Source organism: Nanorana parkeri, unplaced genomic scaffold, assembly GCF_000935625.1.
Source record: "Nanorana parkeri isolate BGI_ZX_2015 unplaced genomic scaffold, ASM93562v1 scaffold101, whole genome shotgun sequence".
Taxonomy (NCBI): Eukaryota; Metazoa; Chordata; class Amphibia; order Anura; family Dicroglossidae; genus Nanorana; species Nanorana parkeri.
Genome location: NW_017306369.1, coordinates 2,250,214 through 2,268,082, shown reverse-complemented (window position 1 = coordinate 2,268,082; position 17,869 = coordinate 2,250,214). Strand labels below are relative to the sequence as shown.

Here is a 17,869-nt window from a genome sequence, read left to right as displayed (position 1 = left end):
ATCAGAATAACACAAAACGTTCCACATATATCCAGGGCGACCTCTACTACCGCGGTTGTAAAAGCAGGCCCGATCCCAAAATCAATATGGCCGCCACAAGCCAATCACTTTTTGACATTGCACCCAATTGCATAAATGTGCATTTATATCACTAGTGAAGTATGTTAAACAATGCAAACAATCAGGAAGCCTGGAAAGCCAACTCCATGGTTGGCCGGAAAGCCAACTCCATGGTTGGCCGGAAAGCCAACTCCATGCTCTCTCGTCACAAGTGACGAGAGAGCATGGAGCCGCCTTCCCGGCCAATCAGGCAGCCGGGCGGCATGTAATGACGCGCTGCCCGGCTTCCTGATACCGGAAGTATCGTGCTAGGCATCGGAGCATGTTCACTGGCTGCCTAATATTTCCAACCCACTTCCAGGTGCCATAATGTAATCAATGTTATTCACTTACCGTCAGTAGTCATAATGTTATGGCTGTTCGGTGTGTGTGTGTGTGTAGATAGATAGATAGCCATTGCTAAGTTCCCTCCTGTATCTCAGAGGTTGCTGCATATTTTAGGGCAGGTTTCCCTGGATGTCGGGAGTTTTCAGGCTGTCTAGTACAGAGTGGATTTTTCTAGTACAGAGTGCATTTTTCTATTTGGCCAGCAGGTGGCAATGCTGTTTAAAGGATTACAAATTATTCTCCATGCCATTTGTCTACATTGTACCGTGCAAACTGTTTTGTGGTCATTGTTCCTGAAAGTGAGTGTGGGTATAGGAACTTATCTAGGCATGTTGCAAAGTGTACCATTCTAAATATATTATAGAATAAGCTGTATAGTCACCTGCTAATGCAGCACTTGCACCTAAAGTATATTCAGGATAGCACCCTCTATATATTTGTTTCATGTTCCCATTCACATAACATACCTTAAAAAAATTGCAGCTGGATGCTTATTTCTGGAAACTCCAGGACTGAAAATGTCTACTTAGTTCACGCTGTTTAAGGGAGCTAGGGAAGTTTTGTTTGCCATAATTAACCCTGTTTGTATTGTGCTGCCAGATTTCTTTATCAGCTGCTAACTAGAAGAGCAAGACCATCTGTACTCTGTTAAAAATTTCAAGGCTTTGTATTAATGCACTTAAAAAAAACAAACTATCCCTCAGTCTGTCCCCTTATCTCCACACTGGTATCTATCTAACCACTAGAAGCTGCCTAAGGCCTTGTTCACACCAAATGCAGAGCAGATCCGGTCAGGTTTCTGCACACGCACGCTAGTCTTTTAGATGAGTTTTTGTCTAAAAAGTTTAAAGTTAAAAATGGGCTTTCAGTGCGTTCCAGGCATTTGCATGCGTTTTTGATCCAGAGCAGGTAAAATAGGGCTTGCTGCAGTTTTTTCACCTGCTCTGGAACTGCACGCTGCGATGTGAACTGGAGAAAAAAATACCATTGGAATACATTGGACACAGTTTTGATCCGGTCTGCAACTGATCTGCTCTGCGCTTAGTGTGAACAAGGCCTAGGGCCTTAGTATCTGCAAACGCATCAAAAACACATGCAAATGCCTGGAACGCACTAAAAGCCCATTTTAAACGTAAAAAAAATATATATTTTTTTTTTTAGCCAAAAACGCGTCAAAACGAATCTAAAAGACTAGCTTGCGTGTGCAGAAACCTGGCCGGATCTGCTCTGCATTTGGTGTGAACAAGGCCTTAGGCCTTGTTCACACCAAATGCAGAGCAGATCCGGTCAGGTTTCTGCCCACGCAAGCTAGTCTTTTAGATTCGTTTTGACGCGTTTTTGGCTAAAAAAAAATATATATTTTTTTTTTTAGCCAAAAACGCGTCAAAACGAATCTAAAAGACTAGCTTGCGTGTGCAGAAACCTGAGCGGATCTGCATTTAGTGTGAACAAGGCCTAGGGCCTTAGTATCTGCAAACGCATCAAAAACGCATGCAAATGCCTGGAACGCACTGAAAGCCCATGTTAAACTAAAAAAAAAGCATTTTTTTTTACCAAAAACGGCCCGTCACGCATCAAAAATGCGGCAAAACCCACTGCACTGCGTGTGCAGAAACCTGAGCGGATCTGCATTTAGTGTGAACAAGGCCTTAGGCCTTGTTCACACCAAGCGCGGAGCAGTTGCAGACCGGATCAAAACTGCATCCAATGTATTCCAATTGTATTTTTAGCTCCAGTTCACATCGCAGCGTGCAGTTCCACTGCAGGTCCAGAGCAGGTGAAAAAACTGCAGCAGGCCCTATTTTACCTGCTCTGGATCTGCAAACGCATCAAAAGCCCATGCAAATGCCTGGAACGCACCAAAAACGTCCCGGAACGCACACAAAAACGTGGCACAACCCACTGCACTGCGTGTGCAGAAATCTGAGCGGATCTGCTCTGCATTTGGTGTGAACAAGGCCGTAGTGTTCTATGTGTAATCCTCCTCTCAACAAACAGCTAGAAAACTGAGAAATAGTTTCACGTTTTTTTTCAGTATGCTGTGAGTGGGAACACATAACACATAACACACCATATAGAAAGGGTTTCTCAAATTTGACTGCAAACATGGGAATAACCTCTAGTTATGCGTACTAGCACATTATGGCTAAAAGTTTCTTTTTTTTTGAACAGCGGACACTTTACATTCACTTTAAATCTCCTGCGCAGTCTTAGCCTAATAAGTATGACACTACAGGTCACTCAGCCTGCCTCCTTCCTAGAAAGTAAGCATATAAGCTGTTATTAAAAGAAAAAACAGCCTTTCAGATATTGGTTCTTACACCCGACTGCTATCTAGAATGTATACTCGGCGTCAGAGTTTCGTTTTTTCTTAGTTTTTCTCTCTTTTACAGGGATTGTACTTTACTTTGTCCCTTGTTTCAATATGCATTTTAAATGCCCTGAAGTTGTGTTTGAAAAGCACGGTGCTTTCAAAAGATCACCCATTGCATAATTTATCCCTGTACTTTAAAAATGCTTTTTTTTTCACACAAAAATACCTGGTTTTATTTCCAGTGACTTTATCCTTACATTTCCCCACACATACTTTAGATTCTACAAATGGTGCCCTAAAGCCATGCTAGTGTGTTTTAATATTCTTCCCCGTACCATGCCCAAAGCTCCTGGATAATGTACATGTGCTGAATAATCAGACGATATGAGCCTTACAGTCACAGCAGGCCTTCACGAAACCTAGAAAAGGGAATAGGGGATTGACAACAAATCTCTTTGCATGGACAACACGCAATTCAAATGATTATTACAGTCTTCCTAACTCAAAGTTTAAAAGGTGAATGCATTTCCATGTTTAGAAGGTAATATGAAATTCTGCTTTTAGAAAGCAGACCAGCATCCATAAGAAAACCTTAAAGGAGAACTATGGGGTCAGAGCTTTCCCCCATAGTGCTCCTTAGGGTAACGGGAGGACACAACTAGCGTCCTCCCGTTACCCTAAGCTCAGTATACCGCGAGCTACAGCTCGCGGTATACTGAGACGCCACAGTATACCGCGAGCTACTGCTCGCAGTATACGGAGACGCTGAAGCGGATCCCGACAATTATGTTTGGATCCGCCCAGCTGCGTGAGTGACAGCTGGCTCTGCCAATCTAGAGGCAGAGCCAGCTGTACGCTCCCACTCCCCCGTCCGTTCCGCCCACCTCCCCTGTCACGGCAGAGACCTGTGGCATGATCGGGAGGTGAGCGAACACCGGTATGTGTTCTCTCACTTCCCGATCTACTGAGCCGACCTGTGACAGTATCATTGTCACAGGTCGGCTAGAACTTTGAGGTGAGTGAAAAGCACTCACCTCATAGTTCTCCTTTAATAAAACCACTGTCGGTTGCCTTGTAGAGAATGAAATCCCCGGATTGGTAGAGATAACATCAGGCTTCAGTCAGCAGCAGGTTATTTCTTGCTTGTGGCCCACAGTTTCAACTGATGAAAAGAATTTCTTAAAGCCTGTTTCTTGTGCCAGAACTTTGCTAGGCTTGAGCCGCCTTGAATTTAAGAAGATTTGATGTTTCATCAAAGCACGGAGCAGAGACAGATTAGCTCACACAGATCATACGTTCTATCTTACTTTGTTGCATATAGGAAATGATGACTTGTACAAGACTGTTGCTCTTTCCAAACTTTCCAAACTTTCCAAACTTCCCATATGTAACCCCTGCGGCCATCTGCATAATTTTTTTTTTCCCATACGGAGATGGAGAATGACAGATGATTGCTATGAAGGCTTTATCGTTTCTAAAAGATGAAAGAAGAAATCCGGTCTGTTGAAAAACAAGACAGCCTTTTGAACTGAGAAGCTGTATTCATCACTAAATATTGCCAGCTAGGGGCTAATGTACAATCCAGTATCTTGACACCCTGAGAAGCTGTGACTGTGCATATCCCTTCTGCTGTACCATGCTGCGTGGCAGAAAGGAGACGTTACTGTTGTATCATGAGAGCTGATTTTATTTCACTACTTGGCTCAGTTACATACCTCCCAACTTTCTGAGATGAGAAAGAGGGCCACCTTCCAGTACAATGTATTTAGGCAATGGACACATCCCTGCTATAGCCCCAACTATGCGGACCATTGAGAATTTATATGCCGAAAAGGATAGCGTAAATCCAGAATTGTTGTGTTCTACCATTAGGTTTTCTTCATATTGGCTTTTCAAAATCGCAAGATAATTATGGAATAACAAATGTTTTTAGATGTACCCTGTTCAAAAAAAACTACAACCTATACTGTTGCATATAGCTGGTGTCCCATGTTTCTTGCTGCCATCTACACTTGGATGTCTAAGGATGTGGATTAGCATTACTCTTTCTACTACCCTTTTCACCTTGATGCCATGTCTAAACGAAATTTTGAAGGAGAACTATGAGGTGAGTGAACCACTCACCTCATAGTTCGAGACGATGCGTGACAATGAAACTGTCACACGTCGGCTCAATAAAGCGGGAAGTGAGCGAACACATACCGTCACTCGGTCACTTCTCGATCATCTCTCTGCAGGGATTCCCCCCTCCCCGCTCCGATCCTTCATCGCTGACTGGGGGAGGGCGCGGGAACAGCGGGCTGGATCTCAACAGCATTATCTGAATCCTTCCCAGCTGTGGCGGTCTCAGTATACCGCAAGCTGTAGCTCGCGATATACTGAGCTTTGGGTCATGGGAGGAGGTTAGTATATGTCCTCCTGTGACCCTGAAGAGAACTATGGGGAAAAACACTTACCCCTTAGTTCACTTTTAAAGGGTTTGGCTAGCTCGCCATACCTGTTGTAATCAACTTTAAGTTTACAAAAACTATGCAATATAAGGGACCTCCCTAAACTATCCAATCAATTTGTATCCAATCCGGTAGGCCCTTGTACCACTTAATTAATGGTAGAGCGAAATAAGATTTTACATTCAGATTGTAACGTTTGTGGTGAGATTTAAAGGGAATTTTTAATGAGACAATTATGTAAGCTGTCATTGCTAACCTCCCATTTTGAGAATCTTGCCATTTCCATAGCGGTCATGTTGATGCTTTGGATTTGATGCAGTCGAAGTTGCTTATAAGTAATGCTTTTTCCAGGTCTGTGACTTTAAGAAATATATAAGATACAGCCAGGCAACTAGCGGTTGTAGAAGGGGGCCAGCAGTATTAGCCCCCATACTTCTCTCATGATAGAGTCATTTTAAAATTCACAGATGTTTTATTTTCTCCTGTTGAGGAGATAGATGTAGTTGCCTTCTTGTTTGCATTGCACACATCTTTCTTTATATATTTTATATCTGTAACAGCTGGACTTAAATGTTTCTATAACCACTTTCCATACTACATCCTAAATTACAACTCTGTGCAGAATGGCTTGCCACATATTTGTATTTTACAGTAAACTCAGCTCTTTAAAATCAAGCGTAAGTTAGCATTTTTTTTTTCTCGAAACATACAGCACCTGATTTTGTTGTTTCTTTTTCACTGCTTCCCTCAGGATCTGCAAATTGAGCGAGAGAGAAGTTCTTACAATATATCTGGAGGCTGTACGTCTCTTGTCGTTGTCTACTTACTGGGGAAAATCTATGTAGCCAATGCTGGTGACAGCAGGTAATATTTTGTTTTATATTTTCTGCTCTTGTCCTCATGAGAAGTATAATCTCTATTCTGCACTGTCACATCTTCCCACTATCATGTTTTTAACTACTAATGGTAATAGATGTTCTTGCTTGTTCACTAAAGTGACACTAAATTTGAGTTCTACCTAGAAAATGCATTCATTAACAAAAATGTACCTTATTTGTGTATCACTCTGCAGATCATCAAATCTCTGAAGGGGACAAAAGTAGCCACCCTCCAGAAGGAAGGACAATGTTGGCACAAATTCAGAGATGATTTGAGGCTCTACAGTTTGATACACAAATAAGGCCCAGTACTGTTATTAGTTAATGCATTTTTAAGATTTAACTCTTGAGTTAGGTGTCACTTTAATTTTAACATTTAACAAAATTGGAGTTTTCCTTTAACCATCCAGAGGTTTAAGGGGTGCGCTGTATAAATCTGTAGATAAAATTGAAAGCCTCCTTAAATACTGTGCAATGTATAATAATCTACACGTATAGTTTCCTAGTCATCGAGTAGTCATTGACTCCTTTTAGCACAGAAACTGTCATAAGCAGCTGTATTTGTGACATTTCCCATAATGACAGTCACTGTGAAGCGGGACATTAGAAAGCTTCTATAGATTCCTGCAGCTCAGTAAGAGAAAGTAATTTGCCAGCAGTTTATAGTATCCTAGTTCAGTGACCCTAGGCAATCCGATGCATAGCAGATATCTTGGATCTGTACATGATTTTTTTTAAATCAAAGTATACAAGCACTTACATTCTTCTCCAGCTCGAGTGTTGAAAGGTAACCATTGAAGTACAACATTGCAGCAATATCATTGCTTTATGTGAGCCGTTGACAGACAAGATGTGAAATCACCGCCAAGTGTTCTAGAATACATTTTCTTAATTATAGAAAATTGTCATACATTGTCACTTCCCATAGTCCATCAGTGAGGTCACTTTTTACTTGTCTCCTAGTTGTAAGCTAAAGGCTGCAGCTCTGCTAAGTGTGAAAGATTTAGCAACTGCGTATCTGTAAAGCTGACAACTAGCCCAGCTTTGTGTCATGTAAATGAATGTGTTGGATGACTACTAATTTAGTCTTACATCTGCTGCTGCCTATTGCTTGCATTCCAATGAGGAAAGTACTGTCATTACCTCTACCATTGTCTTTATTCAATAACCTCTATTGCATTTGAGTGCACCACGTGCATTTAGAAGCCAAGTTTGCTAAAAAAAAAAAAAGCTGTGATATGTAAGTATTAGGGGTTCTTGGTAAGCAGGATGTCCATATAAATAGTACAGACTCCGTTATTTGCCAGGTGAGGAATACTCTATTATTTAACACAGCAAAAACATGAACCTGACAAGGAAGCATATCGTTTGCAAGTATGCGGTTGGCAATTCTCAAAACATATTAATAAGTCAGAGTGCTGCTACCTCTGTCCAGGCTTGTTCAGAACGGTAATTCCCTTTACCTGAAACTTGTGTACATGGGCTTGGTGGGCTTGGCATACCACAGAAAAACATCCTTTATAAAAAAGACCCATTGACTGATCTAAATTCATTCAAAATACATTTAGTTAATTAAAACAGCCCTGTCCCCTCTAACCTACAAAGTCATAATATTATAGAAACAAAAGGCAAACCTACAAATTGCAGGTAAAAGCACAGAAAAATCAATAATTTTAAATGCTTCCTTGCAACATTTTTTCCTTTCCATAAATTACTTTTTTTTAATTCACCTGCAATGTGCCTTTGGACTTGTTATGGGATTTGACTGTTCCCGGAAGAGTCGATTCCATAGCACAGACACAGTTCCCCCTCCCTCCTGCCACTTGATGGCCCTTTCATCTGTCTGTGCTGGACCAGCTCCTCTGCCCTTCACCTCCCTACATAACCTTCTATGTTGCCGCTGGGGATCATGTGAAAAGGAATATTATAGAGAAGGCCCAGACAATTCTCACCCATCACAAGGAGCCAGCAGTACACAACCTGCATATGACCATATAGGTAGCTAAAGAGATACATAGTTGAGCAACGAAAACATTTGTTCATTTCATTTAGCTTCCAACAGACCAAGCCCGTGTACACATCAGTTCCACTACTGTACCCTCCCTGCATATCGGTTCCACTACTGTACCCTCCCTGCACATCAGTTCCAATACTGTACCCTCCCTGCACACCGGTTCCACTACTGTACCGCCCTGCACACCGGTTTCACTACTGTACCGCCCTGCACACCGGTTCCACTACTGTACCGCCCTGCACACCGGTTCCACTACTGTACCGCCCTGCACACCGGTTCCACTACTGTACCGCCCTGCACACCGGTTCCACTACTGTACCGCCCTGCACACCGGTTCCACTACTGTACCGCCCTGCACACCGGTTCCACTACTGTACCGCCCTGCACATCAGTTCCACTACTGTACCCTCCCTGCACATCAGTTCCACTACTGTACCCTCCCTGCACATCAGTTCCACTACTGTACCCTCCCTGCACATCAGTTCCACTACTGTACCGCCCTACACACCGGTTCCACTACTGTACCGCCCTGCACACCGGTTCCACTACTGTACCGCCCTGCACACCGGTTCCACTACTGTACCGCCCTGCACACCGGTTCCACTACTGTATTGCCCTGCACACCGGATGATGAAGGAGTGAAGGATGAGGAAATGCTTATTTTTCTGTGAAGTCAACTGATTGTATTTAATCACAGACAACTATGATTACCTGCATCTGTCTACCGATTAATGTAGAAGTGAACGGTTGCAAGCAACCTGTGACCCAACATCACCTATGTAGTTTAGGCACTAAAGAGACCCTACCTTCACACTGGTCACGTCTACAGACAAGGGGGCCTGTAATAGAGGAGGCAATATACTTACCTTTTTAGTGGTCCATATGTTGAAAAGCTGCCACTTTACTACCCCTTGCTAATGCAGCTATTTAATACTTTGGGTGGGTCAAATACCTACCCAGCTCCTTTATCCTGGCAGGTACGTATTCTTACTACATAGTTTTTGGTAAAAATTAGATTGTTTAATCAAATCGCAAGTTGCATGGCCAGCTTTAGGTAAAAAGTAAGTAAACTGACTGCTATTGTCGTTACATTTCCTTTAAATGAAGAGACAAACACAGGAATGCAGTACCTAAGCATGCCATTGCTGCAAACATATGGCAAAAAGCAAGGACAGATGCCACGTGGGAGGAAAGTTTAATTTGACATAGTATAAACAGAGGGTTTAAAAGACGTTTGATGTTTAGGTGAAAAATGTGAATTTCCATGTAAAAAGAAATTATAAATATATATATATATTACAGTACTGTACAAAAGTTTTAGGCAGATGTGGACAAATGCTGTAAAGTAAGAATGCTTTCAGAAAAAAAAGTGTGAATAGTTTATTTTTAGCAATGAACAAAATGGAAAGTAAATGAACAGAAGAGAAATCCAAATCAATATTTGGTGTGACAACACTTTGCCTTCAAAACAGCATCGATTCTAGGTACTTGCACACAGTTTTTGTCAAATGTTTATTAGATTTTGAAGGTTATTAACAGACAGTTCTGTATTACATTATCCCAAACATGGGAGTATTAAAGAGAACAGTTTTTGAAGGAACTCGGCAGGTAGGTTGTTCTAAACATTTTGGAGAACTAAGAACAGATCTTTTATGGATGTAAAATCTGTCTCTTCATTAATCCCGGACAAGACTCTATGTTGAGATGAGGGCTCTCAGGGGGCCAGACAATCACTTCCAGGACTCCTTGTTCTTCTTTATGCTGAAGGTGATCCTTAATGACATTGGCTGTATGTTTGGGGTTGTTGCTACAGAATACATTTTGGCCAATCGCATGCCTCTTTGATGGTATGGCATAATGGATAAGTATCTGATTGTATTTCTCAGCATTGAGGACACCGTTGATCCTGACCAAATCTCCAACTCCATTGGCAGAAATGCAGCCCCAGACTTGCAATGAACCTCCACCATACGTCACTGTTGCCTGCAGACACTCATTATTGTACCAATCGAAAAGAGGGGTTGTTCCCTGGAGTTCTGATATACCTTAAATTTCCCCTTTAGTATTAATTAATCATTTGAATAGGTCCTCAAAGGTCATTTAACCAAAATTAATCGGATCAAAAAAGAGGGTAACAGTGTTTTACCAGAGAAAACACTGTGAAAGAAGGTTATTAAATTGACCGAGACCTATGATTCATATCAAAATATAAACTTTATTGATTACAAAAATAATGTTTCCGGTGTCTGTTATTTCACTTCTCAAATTACTATTAAAAGAACAACGTTGTTCATGACACTCATACTCCCATTCATTCATGCAGACTAAGCGTTCCCCCAAAACTTGGCAGTGTTTGATTTCCTGGTCGTTCCCTGAAGTGGGAATATCCTCAATATTATACCCGTTTCTACTCCATGATAAAGTTCCTGCTTAGCATTAATATAGGAGGTAATTTATTCATGCCTGAGGGGTCTCCAAATTCTTTTTCATCATATATGGTTGTTCTTGGTATACAGTCAATTTAAGGGGGAGACTAGTGCGGGACCTATTGATATTATATAGTTGTCTACCGTACTCACTTTTCGTCGTCTCTTACCCCTCTTGTCTTTTTAAGTCCGTGAGTTTCTGTTTCAATTTTGACAGTCCTGTCTTCAGCGTATGTTTGTTCCGTAAGGGTACTTAATCTCACAGCTCTTCCACGGTTCTTAAGACGTATCTATGAGCTTCCATTTATAGATCCAAGAATGTCCCAAAAGGTAAGGTGCTTTCTCCGGCAGTTGTTTGATCTGTGGTGATTTCCAATTTCCTGGTCCTCAGATATTCTGCCAACACTCCAACGTTTTCTCTTTGGGATTTTTGGCGACTCTAAGGCTTGTAAACATTATTTTTGTAATCAATAAAGTTTATATTTTGATATGAATCATAGGTCTCGGTCAATTTAATAACCTTCTTTCACAGTGTTTTCTCTGGTAAAACACTGTTACCCTCTTTTTTGAACTCATTATTGTACCACTCTCCTGCAGAAATGCAGCCCCAGACTTGCAAGGAACCTCCACCATACGTCACTGTTGCCTACAGACACTTATTATTGTACCACTCTCCGGCCCTTCGGTGAACACACTGCCTCCTGCTACAGGCAAATATTTCAACTTTTGATTCCTCAGTCCAGAGCACCTGCTGCCATTGTTCTGCACCCCAGTTCCTATGTTTTCATGCATAGTTGAGTTGCTTAGCTTTTTTCCATGTCAGAGATATGGCTTTTTGGCAGTTTGTTTGCCGAAGGGCTGGAGAGTGGTGAAATTTAGGTGGCCCTGTTGGCACCGCTCTGGACCACAATTTCTTTCCAAACATTTTCGGCCGAAGAATGCCTGCATCTAGTATCTGAATCCAGTCAGATGCAGGTGCTGTCTGGGTATTCAGCAGCGTCTGCTGATTACAATAACTGGCAGCAGGAGATTTATCCATCCACACGGTTTAGTGTGGATGGAGAAATCTTATATACTTTTTATTTTTTATTTTTGTTCAGTCCAGAGGGGCTATCTATTTGTATATAGCAAACCAATGGCAAAGAGCACAGGAATTTATCAGTTGATAAAATTTCAATAGTATATATGACAGACAAAAAGGGAAAAAATAAGGGAAGTTCATTGTTTAGGTTCACATATACTTTTAGGATTGCCTTGATGGTTTTTCTTTACAACCCACATATATTGATGCTGGGGCCACATGCTAGGTTTTTAGAAAAATGTTTAAATTTTTTTGTATTGTGACTCTTTGACTTTTATTTCCTGGTGCACAGCATGTGTTTGTAATGGTTATACTTTATTTTTTAATGATTACATTTGAGCTGTTCTAATGGATGGTCTAGAAGCATCAATTAGACTTTTATGAAACATCGCGTTTTTCATTTTTAATAAGAAAAAAATGAGTGATCCATTACAAGAAAAAACAATTATGACCATAATTTAGAAATTTGGCTGTGCCGCTGTTAAAATGTGATTCAAAAATAATAGCAGCAGCGATATCTGCTGTGAGAGAGAGAATGGCTCTTTCTGCTTGAGACGTCTTTGGAATATTGACGAGTTCAGACTCTGCATGCGGCAATCAGACAGTTATGTGCTACTACGAGAGAAAGGCCCACAGCCACAATCTGCATATATTGAACAATAAACGTAGATGTACAACAGCCTTTATCATGTAATAATTGCTATTTTTGCTTTTTTATTATTATTATTTGTTCTGCTAATAAACACGTGTTTTAGCCAGATTTCTTTATTTATTTTTAGACAGAGTGAGTAATGGTTGGGAATTTATATTAATGTCAAAATGTTTTTAATCTATTGCACGTGCTGATGAAATCACTTACAGTGAATGCTGCTTCTTGATGTTTTAGTTTCCTGCAAAATCAACTGGTCCCCAAGTACTGATATCCTGTATTAGGATGGCACATTTTCCTTGCAGGGTCCTATGGAGGAACATTTGTGAGTGCCAGAAAGCTACGTGTCTCCACAAACACCCAGGATACAGTCAGTGAACCCATAGCACTCAAACCCGCTTTCTCCAAGTAGTAGAATAGGGTGCTGCGGCTGGCAACCGTCACGATCAAAGTAAGAAGTGAGACATCGGCACTCCAATTGCAAATCATAAACGTCTGGTTATTGACGTAAATGCAGCATAAATACACTCCGTGCACGGAGTGCATAATTGCTGCATTTATGTCAATAAACAGACATTTATGATTTGCAATTGGCGTGACGGTGTCTCACTTCTTCCACAAACACAGCAAGGCAAGGCACTCCCAAGCTCCTCCATGCTGCCTGCATGCCGCTGCCTCCCTCTTCTCTAAACTAGTAGATAGGAAGCTGCTGAAGACTGCTTTGTCCCTTGTGATCTTGTACTGGATAGGAAGTTCAGGGAAGCTGAGCTGAGAGAGTTGGAGCTGTTCAGAAATACCATCACTGTAAATGTTTGGGCATTAATATAAAGAAATACTTTGCTGGGCAATGTATAGTTGTTTGATCTGGATGAATCATTGAAAAACGTTTGAGAGTTTAATACTACCGTACTTTAAGTGTATCTCCTTGGGGGGGGGGGTAGGAAATGAGGGAAAATCTCCAAGGGGACAAAGACCACCATAAAAACGCAAAAGTTCTGATCTTTCTTTACTCATTCCATCACTTATTAAAGTGAACACAGCTGTGTCCAGATTATGCAACTGTTTACATGTTCTGAACACACATTAAAAACATGTTAAAGATGTAGCCTGTACTGGCCACAGACTCCTGGGATATGAACATCCTATATCACAGTAGTCTACAGGCAACTCCAAGAGCAATGAGTGCTCATAAGCAGGATTGGCAGTGTCTGCGCACTCAGTGCTCTAGCCGGGGAATCATATTGTTTATACATTGCCATAGTATCCACAACCTGTAAATAATATGTGCAGCACAGTGGTGTGACTTGAACTAATAGGACATACAACAATTAGCCTTGTCTGTGTGTTGACCATAGTGGGCAACGCTGCCCAACGCATATGGTGTGAATGGGCCCTTAAATATTTGTTGTGATCTTTGAGAAGGAATAACTTTACACTAAAAGCAGCTGAGCAGAGAGGTGAGTGAGGGCTTGTTTTAAAGCTCTTTTACTGCTTGATAAGAATATATAAACAGTTTAATATTCATCTTTTGGGAACAGGTGCACTTTACCAACAACATTTTCGGCTGGGGTTGCATGGAAATGTTTTCCTTGCTGACTTATTATAATGCTCTAGTACGGCAAAGGTGGATTATTTACACATCAACTCCCTCCCACCTGCTATCACTTCATCCAGGGGTGCTCTTACTTTTTATCAATCTTTCATTTTCAAATATACATTAGCTGTTGCCAAAAGGGTGCTTCTACCATATAAATCCTAAGGGCATGCAACTCTAAATCAAGGCAAATGCAGGCTGCTTTTGATTCTTCGATTTGCATTTACTTGCGTCTTGGATGTTTTAGTATCACTACTTAAGCGTTTAGTTTAACCTTCCACTGAGCTGCTACTAAGATGGTTTAAGCTACATATCATATTACATTGACCTATATGGGGAGGAAGCAATTTAGAAACTAAGGAATGCCTATGTACACAAACTCTGAGTGAGAGGAGTGATTTCCAAATGCTTCATTTCAGCACACATAAAGTTATGAGATCAGTTATGGTGCAATTTACTATGAATGGCAGCACAGTGCACCAACGCATGTGTTCGTTACTGCAACAACCTGGGGTGAATGGGCCCTTAAGGTGAACTCGCAAACAAACACGCAATACCTCCTTTTTTTTTTTTTTTATTATTCAAGCAGTGCAAGTTCCTGAATTTGACTTGGTATCAACCTTTTGTATTTTCCTGTACAGCTGAGCTTAGACTGGGAGATGACAAAGCAGCCCAAGGAGCCAATCAGTTGTTTCTGCAGTGCTTGTTTGCTAACAAAAGGGACATGCTAATATCGTACAGGCACAGAGAGGTCTGCTGCTAGGGCCGGGCTTTGTGCCAGGCTATGTAAATAGGTGGATGGACAAAATACAAATGCTTTGAGAGGTAAATCCGATCCCACATGTGTATTTTATCTATGTTTTTAGGCGTTCAGCTGGATTTCAGCTTTTAAATAAATGACAAGTAATCTTTTATCAAAAAAAGAACCGTTCTTGTGTTTGAGAACAACCTACCAGTACCAGATAATGCATATGAAGGAAGGTCACACTCCTTTAATGCACTCTGCCACATGCATTTCCAGAATATATTGGCATTTGTAGCCATTACTTTGACTGCTGGTTAGTGCCCGGGATAAATGTTTTATCCAGGTCATATGCTATAGCATAGGCATAAATTAAACAGATGTAATTGAATTCTGCTCCACACAACCGTCAATGTATTGATTTTTTTCAGAAAAGTGCAGCTAGCATGCTGTTATAAGGAAACATTATGTATGAAGAGAAAAATCAAATCCATTGTTGGATTGAGATATTGTTGGTCAATCAATAGCCAGTGGACTACTTACTGAGTGTTCTGTTTTCAGCATCTCATGACGAGTACAGAACAGTTTACCTTGTCTGTCCTCTTGCTGGTACTTTAGGTCATTTTTAAAACATTTTTAGGGAGAACATATTTATTAATAGTTTGCCATATTAATCCATCTAACAATTTCTGCTCTCTCTTAGGGCTATAATTATCCGAAATGGAGAAATAATTCCAATGTCTTCCGAGTTCACTCCAGAAACAGAGCGCCAAAGGCTGCAGTACCTGGTAAGTCGGAGCAGATATTCTGTAAGATGGAAGGGGAGCTCCAGCCTGGTTATACTATTATGCTAGTAGTATCAAAATATTCTAATAAATCTACCTACATTTTTTTAACTGTGAAAATGCTTTCCATGTGGTTGCACAGGAGGGAATACTGCTGCTATGACATTGTGTATATTGGCTGGTCTGTAGACCGTGCAGTCTATTAGGCTGCAGATTTTGACTGCACTGCCTAGTGCACGCCATAATCTAAAAAAGATAAGAAGATATACCACATCTCCTCCTCCTCCTCCTCACTATAGTTGTATGTGAGGGCACCTGTGCTGAGGAGCATGGCTGATTTTTCCAGCATAGAGCACTAGAGCAGGATGGCCGGAAGCACATTTCCAGTTAGAGAAAAAGGCAAATCATTTCTAAATGAAAATCAGTCCGAGGACTTGAAGTTTAAAAGATGTGCTGAAAAAAGGCAAGCAGATGCCAAATAATTAGTCACAAGTATTACCTATAAGCTCCCTGCAACATATCCTTTTCTCATTACTTACTTGTCATGCCTTGTTCTGTTTCTGTGTGGAGGTGGCCATCTTGGTTAAGGAATAGTGCTTTGTTTCCTCATGTCCGAACTGCTTCCCCAATGACCTGCAAGAAGCTGCAAGAGAGGTTTCACAAGCGCAGATGTACAGAATGAATGAGTCAAAGGTAATGAAATGTGTGCAGTGCTCATTTTGCGCCAACAAGCAACACAGTAATGACATTACCAAATCTGGTGGGACCAACAGGCAGAGGTAGCAGTGCCTTAGATGATCTCACACTTCAGAAATACAGGTAGAAGTGCCTAGGCACACCAGAAAGTTCGTTGAGAAATAAAAGACAGAGTACATTTTCAGAGTACTGCTTAGGCACAATGTTTACTATAACACCATAGATCTTTACTTTAAAACAGATAAGCATATGGGGGAATAGCACTATAAAGAGAAAAAAAATGGAAGACTTTAATTGAGCTTTAAGTGTGATACTAGAGTAGTGAGTGACCTATATTTTTTAAACATCCTAGCAACCCAAGAAACCATTGATCCTCACTGTTAGCTGCTGGTCTACAGCTGTTGGAGGGTGTAAAGAATACAAAATGGGTCAGATCATGTGTACTCTTCCTCAATAGCCACTTGATATGGTTATGTGGTCTCATTAATTTATTCCAACCCAAGTTTATCTTTGTAGCCAGAAATAGATTTAGAATAATGGAGAAAAATAAATTCTTAAGAAAACACTTGATTTTAGTAAACATACGGACTTTTAAGGTACCTCAGACAATACATATCTAAAACGGTATAAAACCTTTATTAAAATTACATTAAAAAATCAATTATTATGCGATTATGATACATGACGCCATATAGCATTTCATATCCTTTCAGTAGCAGTTGATATCCATCAAGCAATGTGCATGACAGGTTCTGGAGAAAGTAGTTCTACGTGTTTCACGGCACAAGCCACTTCTTCAGGATAAAAATTCAGCATTTTATGGCCATGTGTATGAGCCCTAAAGTAAACAAAAGGGTTTGTCTTTGCTTAGTTCCTTCTGAAAATGCTAGTTGCCTGGCAGTTTTGCTGACTCACGGGTTTCTGTACTTTCAGTCAGTGACTGGAGGTGTAAAACAAGAAATCCGTATCTGTATACTTGTTCTGGGTTACTGGCTCAGAGTGCTGAAGTAAGGGGGTTTGCAATGACAGATATCATAGAGTATTTGCAGAATGAAAAGTCAGCAGGGGTAGCTTTCCCTTTTCTCTCAGGAAAGGTTTCCTTTAGTAATGAAAGAGATGCTTCTGATCTCTCATGGTTTCTCTAAATCAGATAAGTGTTCTACGAAGGAAGCTGGAAAAGCTTCTCCAGGTTTAAGAAAACTTTGCTTCAAAAGCCCTATAACTTATGCAGATGGCTCAGAGAATTGAAAGACTGTATATTATGCTAAACTGGCTGTAAACCAGAGAATGCAGCTGTTTAACCTAAGCATCTGGGGGCCTAATTTTCTTCACATTTGTCTATACATGCTAATGGCCAGATTTAACCACTTCAAGACCAGGTGTTTAGACCCCCTTCCTGGCCAGGCCATTTTTCAGTATTCAGCGCTGCGATACTTTGACTGACGTTTATTCCGTCATGCAACACTGTACTGAAATGAATTTTATACCATTTTTTGGGGACAGCTAGAGCTTTCTTTTGGTGGTATTTAATCACCACTGGGGGTTTTATTTTTTATTATAATTAGGAAAAATTATTGAAAATTTTGAAAAAAAAAAGTTTTTTGTAACATTATGTTAGGAAACATTTATTATTACCCAGTTTTTTGGTCAAATATAAAAGATCAGGTCACGTCGGTTAAATAGACACCAAACATGTCAAGCTTTAAAATTGCGCGCACCCGCGACATCGCAGAAAACGACGGCAACCAAAATTGGCCATAGGCGACACTTTAAACGTTTTTACCGCTCATCAG

At 40.7% G+C, this 17,869-nt stretch overlaps 1 protein-coding gene across 1 annotated transcript in view; it reads left to right on the top strand.

Moving 5' to 3' along the window:
• The window catches only part of PPM1H (protein phosphatase, Mg2+/Mn2+ dependent 1H), a 135,043-nt gene that overhangs the window by 70,261 nt on the left and 46,913 nt on the right, over nucleotides 1–17,869 (top strand). The window contains exons 4-5 of the mRNA XM_018552937.1: nucleotides 5,963–6,075; nucleotides 15,299–15,383. Coding sequence (XP_018408439.1) covers nucleotides 5,963–6,075; nucleotides 15,299–15,383 — 198 coding nt within the window. The remainder of the gene's footprint in view (nucleotides 1–5,962; nucleotides 6,076–15,298; nucleotides 15,384–17,869) is intronic.